The following is an 11274-nucleotide window of genomic DNA, read 5'->3' on the forward strand; positions in this document are numbered from 1 at the left end:
TAGATCAAAAACGTTAAACCTTAAAAGTATGGCTTTTTGCCTGTAGGAAAACTAATAATTTTTCTGATTCTATTTTAAACAAGGACATCATTTCACAGTTCTGCATTTCTTTAATTGTGTATCTTACCTAAAACAGGGTGTAACTTCACTTTTTAGGTCCCCAAAACCTCCCAAATGCACTGAAAGTTTGTGGCTGTCCCTTTCAGGTTTGGATGAGCGGTCACCTCTCTGTTCCTCCCAGCACGGCAGAGCCACTGCCAGCAGTGGGGCTGCACCCAAACATCAGTGCAGCTTGGAAAAGCAATGCAGTAGCACTCCTGAAAGAGTTTAAGGTTCAGTTTGTTGGCCAACATTTCTTTTAATCATTCTGGTTTCAATAAGCTGCCTCTGTGGGACTGCATAGACAAGTCTTTTCTCTCTCCACAATGATGGCAGGGCTAGAGAAAGCCTATCAGCAGTTCATAACTGGTGCACAGAGTGGAAGCTTCAAAGCAGTGCAGTGCTTTATGAACATTTTTCTGTCCAGGTGCTTTCTGCTAAGGCTGTACAATTTGAAACTCTGGTCACTTGAGTTAGACTCACCAGCTAGCAGGTAGGAGCTCCTCCATTTGTCAGAAAACGTTTATTTATCCATTTTCTTTGAGTAAACTTAAAAATCAGAGGAGCCTATTACATACTCCTCTGTCCTCATCTATTCTTCATAGCTGCAAGGGACTGTTTGTGCAACATAGTGGGCAGTACCAATATGTAATATTGAAGTGTGATTTGGGCATACGAGAGAAAACCCTTTGATATTTCTTGGCCAGTAGCTCCTTTTTTATGCACATAGTTATATCCTTTTTCTGTGGATGTGCATCTTGCCACAGATGCCTTGTCAAGCGATGGATTCTGCACCAGGCAACCATTTAAAATGATTCAGTGCTTAGAGTCACTGATATCTTAACCCATACAAGCCATCTCTGTTTTGCCTTTATTACTGGCAATTTGCACTGGTGACAGCTCCCCTGTTAGGTATCTGAGAAGCATTTTGTTCTTGTCTTTGTATGTGTTTTCAGTCTCACAAGAGAGAGAAATGCATTGTTTATATGCCCTAGGTATCAACCAGTAACATAAAGAGGCAACGTTTTCAACAACTGACCTTTTCTTCTGTCTTGGAATTGTTTCCTCTTTATGGTCAAGACATAGACCATGATGACTAAACTCTGCAGCCCTACAAACTGTGCAATCACACTTTTCTCTGAGGAAGCTGGTCGTGGTTAGCCAGGAGCTGGGGTTTGCACACTGAACTCTGAGCAAAAGGAGGCCTCTTTCTTTTAAATATTTATTTGACTTGTGCTTTCCAAGTACATGTTCATAAATTCAGAATGCTTTAATGGGCACTTTGAAAGTATTTGACCAGTAGCTCATGACTACCTGCCAATGGTCCCATCTCTGACACTGGGCAGAAAGGGTGTCACTGTGAAAAATGAAAGTTGTTGCACCACGAAAACACACTTGGTCACATTTTCTCTGTCTGCCTGAGGAAGCTGATAAGCTGTGCCAGTTCTGTATTCTACAGGTGGTGATTATCTAGCTAGGAAACTGCAGATGCGGTTTGAATTTTCTATTTTACAGTAAAATGCTAATGTTTTTAAAGTGGTTTCACATAAATTTGAGAACAAAACCACACAGAACTGGATGGGAAGCATTCTACCACTCAGAGCTGTTGTTTCACGCTCTCTGCAGACAGACACACTAAAACATTGCACCATTTTTACACCGGTTTCTTTTCTTGAAGATCAACTTGCCTTTTAAGTGTTTAATTTTAAATTTCAGTCTGCAAATATGCAGAAGGAAGTCGAGGCCTCTAGACAGAAGCTCTTAGCTGTAAGCAGCTGAAAGTTGAATTCCTAGTCAGACTTCTGGCACTTCAGGAATTGTTTAAAGTTGTTGTGTTCTAACAAGCTGTACAAAGCTATCTGAAAACAGCAGAAAGAAAATCCAGTAAGAATAGGCAGATTGATCTTGAGCAATTGAATAGCTTAAGCACTTTCTAAGCATTAGCCTAAGGAAGGTGAGACTCCATAAAATAAAAATGTTTGGAAACAGGTCTAAAGACACAATAGACTTTCTAAAATTATAAGTGTCAAAAGTATTTGCATTACACAAGAAGGACAATGTTTGATTGTACTTAACAGACCTTGGTTTTACATTATGACATTGCTACTAGAAAATGAGAAAAATAACAACATGGTCACAAGAAAGCCTCTATATAAATGATTAGCAAAGTCTTTCCCCCGATATGTTATGACCTAGCTAAAAAGGAAAAGAAATTAAAAATAAATCATGAACATAATGAACCACAGCCTACTTTTTTACCAAGGATGCAAAATCTCTGATGGTGCTTCTGATTTCCAAACGCCTCAGAAAGCAGCTTTCTGCTCTTGCACAACGTACAGGCAAAATCACTGCAAAACACATTGGCATTCCCCATCTCAGCTAACCAGACATTACATTTTCTTAGAGGAGCCTAAATTAGAGGCATGGTATTTAATTTCTGGTTACACTTAAACATTCATACCCTTCCAGGTAAGCCTGTTCAAGCTTAATTTCTTGAACTTACGCTTATCTGGTATTCAGAGTGTCACTGCTGTCTATCTTGTTGGAATCCTGTTTATAGGACTGTACACTACTGAGAGATTAGGAGCTAAAAACAGCAGGCAAAATTGAGTATTAATAAATGCAAATTAATGCTCACTGGGGAAAAACCCATTCTCCTATATAGACACACTGATGGAAATTAAATTATTTAGTAACCTTCAGAATAGCTCTTCATGTTAGTGGACAGTTCTGTGGAATGGCAGCTCAGCATTCAGTGGTACCTTAAAAAATATATTAGGAATTAGTAGGAAAGAATGACAAAAAAAATCAAAGCATTATTATGACAACATGTACATTTCTGGTGTGCCTGCATTTTGAACACTGGTTGCAGCAGAACTAGAAAATATAGAGGAAAGCAATAACAATGAGCACAGATGTGAAATGCCTTTTGTACAAGATGATATTAAGCTATGGCTTTTCCTCTGGGAAAAGAGGCAGCGCTTGGAAGATACACTAGCGGTTTGTAAATTCTTCAGTGGCACAGGGAAGACAAATAGGAAACAATTGTTCATCTCTTCACAACTTAAGAGGTAGAGGGCATTACCTGAAATTATTGGGTAGCTGGTTTAGGAAATGACAAAATGAATTTATTTTCCTGCAAATTAAATTATGGAATCCATTGATATTCAGCATGGTAAATACTAAAAGTTTAGACGGAAAAAAAGAAAATAAAGCACAGGGATAGGCATTAAGGGCCATTAAGCACATTGATAGAAGCTCTGATGTTTAAAAAAACCCCAAAATCCAGCAGGATTGATACAATGGGAAAAGAGCATAGTTCAGCCACGTTGTTCTTCCATGCCTCCTGCGAGCATCCGCTGCCAGCACTGCTGGACAAGACACTGCGTGGCACAGTCCTTCGGCACCGCACCGCCTTCCTCCTAACGTGGAGTCACCTCTTGTCTGTAAATTGTCCAAGGTGGGAGAGATGCATGCTTCCTGCAGTATTTCAGAAGCGTATTAACTGCTCTTTTATAGCTGAAAAAAAAAATGGCTGAGCTTTCATTAATACTTCACAGGGGCAGCGTGAAAGTAGTCTTCCTTGCATTGCTGAAAAGGCTGTGCTGGTATTCCAGGTCTCACTTGCAATCTAAATTTCTTAAGATCAAAGCCACTCAAAATTACTCATTCACCTTGGACAGTTCCACAGCTTCCCAAGTGCACCTGGGTGCTCAGGATCTGACCCCCCTCCCCAGCAATTAGGTGACTGACAAGAGCAAGCTCAGAAATCGCCACCACAAATGGTGGAGGTGATGGCTGAAGGCCTACTGTTCTCAAGGCTAGAGCCAAGGTTAGGCTGTCTCTGATTCCTGCATCTCTTTCTTTCTATATTCAGGCTTGGGCTTGTTCAGACCTTAACTACCAGGGAGAACAACTGCAGGAATAAGAAGTGAAGACTCAGAGACCTTTTGGGTGGAATAATTCAATGACTGGAAGACTTTAATGCATATTGCATGAGTGAATCAACTAATCATTTTAATGCAAAACTCTCTTTTCCTTTCTTATCCCTTTCTTTTCCAAAGAGGAAGGAAGTTAAGGATTACAGGAGAGTCAGCCATGGGAGTAAAAGGTTTGATCCTGCAAACTCCAAATGGAAGCTCTTGTGTTGGCAGGATCAGTGCTGTGACTAACATTGCATCATTCTAGAAACAGTCTGTTTCATGAACTGTCAGTTTCTTCTCATCCTTTAAAAAATGTCAAATTGAAAATGTTTAATAGAGATGTTAATACTGAAAACTGAATTAACAGTACTTTAAAGCACCATTAATATCACAAAACACATTCAGCATCTTTCCATGATGCCATTGGGTGACTAGTGCAATCTATTAAAATAATCCTAAAGAGCTCCTTGAAGACTAAGCTAGGTAATTTTACAAGTACAGGAAATTACTCAACAAAGAGAATATAACAAGCATGCTAAAATACCAAAATACTTCTTAAAGACAAGAATACAGAATGAAGACAAGCTTTCCTTATTAAACTTTTTATTAAAATGGAGCTATTTTTACATATTTAAAATACTTTATATCCAAATTATGCAATATTTATGAAAACAATTGTATGCAAACACTTGCATAAAAATATGTAAAATCACAGCTAAGCAATATAAAGCAATATATAGCATGTTCGAATGTATTTCAGGACTAGAATACCTGAGTTTTCAATAAGCCGGTTTCCTGCATTTCACTGATTTTTAACAGTTAAATTTAATGATGTATCTGATCTTGTATAAAGCACTTCTTTGGCTGGGAGAAACTGCATGGCAAAGGCAGAGATTGAGCAGATACTACTCAAGGCCTATCTTCAGAATCTTCTTCCACATGAAGATCCACTGTTTGAGATGCTAGGAAGGACTCCCATGTAGCAAGGCACTTAAAAAACAAACAACACACAGATAAATATGAATATAGTTGATACATTTCTGTAAAACTGGTAGCCAAGGAGAAAAAGAAGAAGAAGAAAAAAAAATAGCAGAATACATACGCATTGTTGCAAGCTGTTTTTGTAGGACTATGGTAAGAGCAAAATACAGTTTCCTAGGCAGCTCAGTGATAGGCAAAACGTTAGCCAGCATGCTGAGTGAGCTGTAAAGGTCACTTTTACATAATGACAAGCGCACAGTGCGAGCATCCTAATTGTATGTGTTAGCATGGAAGATGCTCACGTTAATTATGCTCTTCTTTAATCTCTCCCTTTAGTTACAGGCAAAGATCTCTTCCAAATACAGAGAGCACTGTCAGGCACAGTTCCCTTGTAATCTCTGTGGATTCCTGTTGTATAGCCAATTTTCTTTCAAAGTTAAATTAAAACATTATTTTTCTAAACACACAGAGAATTCATTTTTCCCCTCAGTAATGGGAAAGAAATGGGACCAGAAAGGCAGGGGGTGTGGGGAAACTTCATCCTTGCAACAAGTGGCATTTCTCCCCTCATGAAAAAATGTCTTTCTAATTGTACAAACTATTTTTTTTATTTGAAGCATCAAGATGGTAGACTTTGGTTCAGTTTGACTTAAATGAGTGTTGGCAGCTTGGCAAACCATTATAGATCATGGATTACTGTTGAGAGTCATGGCAAGGCTATCACTAGATAATCCGTGGTGTGCTGGTGCTTGTTTCCCAAAGTACCAGGTCTCTACTATTTCAAGTCTGTCATTAGAACAGGGCAGGCAAATTCATACAATAATTTTATTGCTTTGATGCTATTGAAAAAAAACCCTTGAAAAGGAAATGTTCTAATAACATTTTGAATTATACAATCATACCTATTGCTCTTGACAATGCAACTTATTTACTGCTTACTGTACACGGTTTTTTTAATGAAGAATCTGAAATATTCACAATAAATAAGTCTTCTGAAATTTCTCAGGAAATATCTTCTTTTATATTAAAACCTGGACAGCATACTCCATTTATCTGAATTTCGAATTAAATCAGTATCCTTAAAACAGCATCATTTCCCAAGTGAAAACTTTTGCCATAAGCCATTAAAGCCACAGTAATTTGCTATCCCCAGCTACAATGGTATATCTAGCATCCACCTGTCATTGCTTAGGAGACATGGAAAATACACTAGCATTTCTGCTGCTTGAGCTTACAGCCACCTAACTGTCTCATTAGACATTTCTAGTGAATTACTTTAAAAATCTGCTGTTAAATATGTTGATTTAATCATACTATATTAAAGAGCCTTGATACTAGTATTATTGAATATCTATGTGCAAGCAGATGAGTGGGAGGATCTGATAGTCATGAATAAAGTTAAAGTATAAGCTCAAAGGGCAAAATGAAGACACACAGGTTGACTGGAGTTGGCAGAATCCATGATGACACAAGGATGCAGAATCAGGGTTACCCAGAAAATTATGGGTGACAAAAGTAACAAGAAAAAGCAAACAAAAGTCAGCAGCGATTATGTCTCTGAAGACATAAAAAAGTAGAAGACGTGGGTCTGCAAGATAATGTGAGAGGTTAAAACAAATGACTGTCCTGGTTTTTAGCTGGAACAGAGCTGGGTTTCTTTTCAGTAGCTAGAATAGTGCTGCACTTTGCTCTCAGCCTGGGACTTGTTATGAGAGACACTGAGAACACACCAGTGTTTGCATTTTTGTCACTGGAAGTGAAGGACTTTGTGTTCTGTTAGTCTACAAGTGCAAGATCTAAGGGGGCGAGGGATATTTAAATTAATAAGCTAAATTGGCATTTGGATGTGCCAGTGGGATATTCCATATCATATCCTGTCATGTCCCGTATATTAGTGAGGGGCTCTTCCTCTTTTGGCTCTCTCCGACTTTTGCTCGGGCTCTCGCTCTGCCAGGATTGCGGTTTTGGTTCAGGATTGTCGCTCCTCCGGGATCGTTATCTGGGAACGGGCCGGGCTTGGTCTGTTAGTGGTGAGCAGTTGCACTGAGTATCACTCATTCTCATGTTTTGTTACTGTTATTATTATCACTACTGTTTTAATATTAGTATTATTTTAAGTTTTCTTTTATTTCTATTATTAAATTGTTCTTATCTCAACCTACGGGTCTCCTTACCCCTTGCCCCCCAGTCCTCTCCCCCATCCCCTGGGGGTGGGGGGGAAGTGGGCGAAGGGATGTGTTGGCTGTGAGCCAAGGGCCAGCCCAGTGGAACTGTCACACTGACCTAAGAGATGACAAAGAAAAAAGTATGCAGGAGCTTATTTCTGCACAGGTTTTTGGTTAGAGACTGTTCCTGTTATTCATATATTGTCCCTTAGACTATGGAAACTATGAATCTACTCCCAAAACCTTTCTTTTCTGCTCTTGCTGATGAAATCCCCAACTAACTTCTGCTGCTTTTGCACACAACATTATGCTCCTGTTCAGAGCATATCTAAGGTTCAAATTACTGTGAAAAGAAAGGAATAACAGGTTATTCCTGTGGAAATTCATGTGGAAATCTGCCTTCTTTATTGACTTTTTGGGGAAACGTTCTTTTGAAATGGTAAATATCTAATCAGGGAGAAAGTGAAAACAGCACTAGCATGAACAGGGGCCTGCAAGTGTTGCAAACTGATTTCTGACTTAAAAGGTCTTTTTGACCTTTTGTATAAAGTGTTTTAAGTTTGATCATTAGATTTTCCCGTACTTCATGTGACACTGTGGCAGCTGAGTCTATCTGGGATGCCAGAACTGGAAGATGGCATCTTGGTTTTAAAATGTCAATGAGGCAGCTGCTAGCAGTGTGTCTTCACTGTGGCACCCAGACTCAGATTTCTGTTTGCCAGAGCCCAGCCTGGATTACCATCCTAGAAAGCTGCAAGGCACATCTGTTTTCCCAGGCTTTTTCTAGGTGTGGGACAAGAAATGATCACTGTTTCTTCAAGAGTCTTTTGTTGGCTGACATTTTTTTTTTCCTAAACCACAGTTTAATTTATACCATGTAACTCCATGTTTTGTCATTCTGTAATTTCAGTAATGTGAATTAAAATACATATATCAGGACTGGCTGGAATGTAAAAATGGCTTTCTGTTATCTTTGCAACACTGAGCCAAACTGGATGTGTTAAAATGCAATCACAGCATGTTGCTTAACCAGATAGATACAATCTACAGAAGTCTTTCCAGACAAAGATGCAAAGCATTTTTTTTCAGTTACACAAGTTATTCAGTTTTTAATTTATCCTTGTTTATATAACCAAAACACATTTTCCAAAATGTAAGAGCGATGGTGGCTCATTTCACTGTCAGACATCACAGTGCTGCTACAGCTGACAAGTTTTATAATTAACCATACCAGAACAAAACTAGGTCTCTGTGCCTTAGGCTCAAGCTTTTTATATTGTGAAGCATGGACTGCATAAATGACATTTCGTTAGTGATGTATACTTCAACGTTATTACAGAATGATTTTACTTCATTCTCCTGGGAGGTTGAAAACAAGAGATCTAAATAGAGGATCATCCAGTTTTCACAAAGGAGACAGAAAGGAAAAAAATTAAAAAAAGAAAAAACAAACCCAGGAAATTAAATGTGCATGCATAGGATTGCAATTCATAATCCAATTACTTGTAAAAGCCTGGCAGAAGACATAAAAAAGCTTAAATACACAAAATGAAATGGCAAGAGCTTAAATAAGGCTACTTTACCCAAAATATTCTGATTACTACTGCAGGTCACACATCTATTCTGCAATATAATTTTTAGAAAAAAACAGCAAAAAGGTTTTCATATAATGCAACTGCATATCTAACTAAAAAGGAGATATAAAAATAGAACGTGTAGTAGGGATGGTAACATAAGCAGTGTGGCACATGCCATGTGTGTTTCTGTTCCAGTTCCCTGTTTTCCATGGTTGATACCTTAAAAAAAAAAAAAATGATAGCATTTTTTGAATAGAATCTAAAAATGATGAGTCTTGTGTGTGTCTGAGAGAGACAAAAAATACTGTCATAGTTTCAGGGAGCAAGGAAACAAAAACTAGAGTGCATAGAAATACTGATTCCCACTATAAAAAAGTCTTCCTAAAAGTATTTAAAAGACATTTTTATGGTTGAAGTAAATGAGGGTTCAAAGATGGATCCTGGCTTTGAAGCGACATTCACAGAGACGAACTGGCTCAGCCATGTTTTGAAAATCACATGAAGTTTGTTAGCTAATTTCCCAGGCATTGCTAAGGTAGGACGTGATCATCATGCATGAGCAGATAACTTTTTGCTGCACAACCAAATGACTAGTTAAATGCATCACTACAGAGGCCCTTGGGGCAAACAGCAAATCTCATCTACTGTTCTACAGCTTTTACTAGACAGAGAGGTACAGAAGGGCTTTGGAGGTAGAGGGAAGTTACTGTAATGGGGAAGGGGTATTGTTTTGCCCTAAAGAATCTTTTGGATCAATTTATGCTTGCACAACAATATAGGTCACAGGAATAAACTAAATTATGCTTAAGATAGTTAAGAAAATAATTAAATTATTTATATTTTTGGAAAAGAGTAAGCTGTGTCAATACGAACAAGAATCTCACTATATCAAAGATAACTTTAGCTTTTTATCTGATTAAGCTGCAAAGGTTTAACAGGATTAGTTTGACATGAGAAAAATAAAATGAGAGGCTATACTTTAAAACAAAGGCTTATCCATGCACAAGAGAAAACATGTTCTTTCAATGCCAAAACTAATTAAATATCATCCTACATTATGACAAAAACCCAGTTTTCCTGCATTTACTAGAGTGCTCCATGAGCAGTGGAAAACCAAACTCTGGTATTTTGCTGGATTTATAATGTCTTAACTAGTCTTTCGATCGGGCTGCAAAATCTAGCCACTTATTCCGGTGTGTTTTCTGAATAGAATAGGTTAACAAAGTTCTTTGCTGAGAAAAATTAAAGTGTTTCTTTTCTTTGATGCTATAAACATCCTAGAGAGTACAGTAAACACGTAAGAAAAACAAAAGGAAAAATTTTACAGTAAAAGTTTAATTGCTATTGCTCTTTGAAGCCAGAGTTCAACATTGCCTGGTTTGGTTTTGCTAATTTGTACCAGGAACACTTCAGACATGCTGGCTAAGTAATAATACCACCATCACCAATAACTTTCTGTCGTGTTTGGGTTCTAGTGATGCTCCGTCTTTAGGGCTCTACAGAATATTTATACCTAATTTAATGAGAATACTCCTGGTGACAATCAGCTTTCTCAGCTGTAAACTCCACCCTGTGGACAGTTTGTGATTTCAGCTGTTTGGCAGATACCTCTTCAGGACTAAGGTGTGCTACTGTATAGCGTCAACATTGTCAATTATCATATAGCATCAACTGACGCTGTTGTCAACAGACGATAACATCTCATCTAAAGCATGGGGAAAAGGAATAAAATAAAACGTATGGTGTTAACACATGCTTCATTCAAGAACTTTTCTCTGTAAGGCAAACAAATCCATGCTATTTACTTTGGAAACAGGAGTAAAGTTCTGAATTTTTTAAAAATAAAACCTTTTCACGCTGTTTCAGAAAATCCTCCCTATTTTAGCAATGCACTTACAGTCATGATTAATATGGTATGTTATTGGCTTTAAGCCTTTGTGGAATAGAGAGATACTTAAGCATGTATTCAACTCTTTTCCAGAAACAAAGAAAAGGAAGTAAAGAACTCTGTGAACTGTTGACACCAGCTACAGGAATACCAAATGATTGGTCAGTCATGGTAATTTTTGGCTACTAAATGACATTATATTTAAATACATTATAACATAGCTTGTACATTATCACAGGAAAGCCTTCATGCTCATAGACCTGCATAGGATCACCCTGTAAATTTGCAACACTGGGCTTTACTTAGTCTCTTTGTTACCACAGCATTGAGAGACACAAAGAGATGGGTGATTCCACAGCTGTAGAAACAAAGGAACACTTCTCATTGAAGTATATTAAATGTAGAGAGTCGATAAACTGGAAGGCTACAGAAATACCTCTATTTGTTTTGAATTAGTAAATCTGGAGAAATATAATTACAGAGAACACTTTAAAGTAGCACTTCATGTAACATGAACATTAATTCAACTTAAGGGAGACATATCCTTTTATGCTAGCTAAGTGATGCCTGACAAGTTGACAGCAGAATCCTTAGGCAACTACAATTAAGGAAAAAATACAAACAAATGTAAGGTCATACTC

General features: G+C 37.8%; 1 protein-coding gene across 1 annotated transcript in view; it reads right to left on the minus strand.

The window, feature by feature from the left end:
* Positions 1-4613: 4613 nt before the first annotated feature.
* The window catches only part of SNX7 (sorting nexin 7), a 24571-nt gene continuing 17910 nt past the window's right edge, over positions 4614-11274 (minus strand). The window contains exon 8 of the mRNA XM_010175664.1: positions 4614-5012. Within this exon, the coding sequence (XP_010173966.1) occupies positions 4932-5012 (81 nt within the window). The 3' untranslated portion in view covers positions 4614-4931. The remainder of the gene's footprint in view (positions 5013-11274) is intronic.

Source organism: Antrostomus carolinensis, unplaced genomic scaffold (assembly GCF_000700745.2).
Source record: "Antrostomus carolinensis isolate BGI_N321 unplaced genomic scaffold, ASM70074v2 scaffold579, whole genome shotgun sequence".
In the NCBI taxonomy this organism is placed as follows: domain Eukaryota; kingdom Metazoa; phylum Chordata; class Aves; order Caprimulgiformes; family Caprimulgidae; genus Antrostomus; species Antrostomus carolinensis.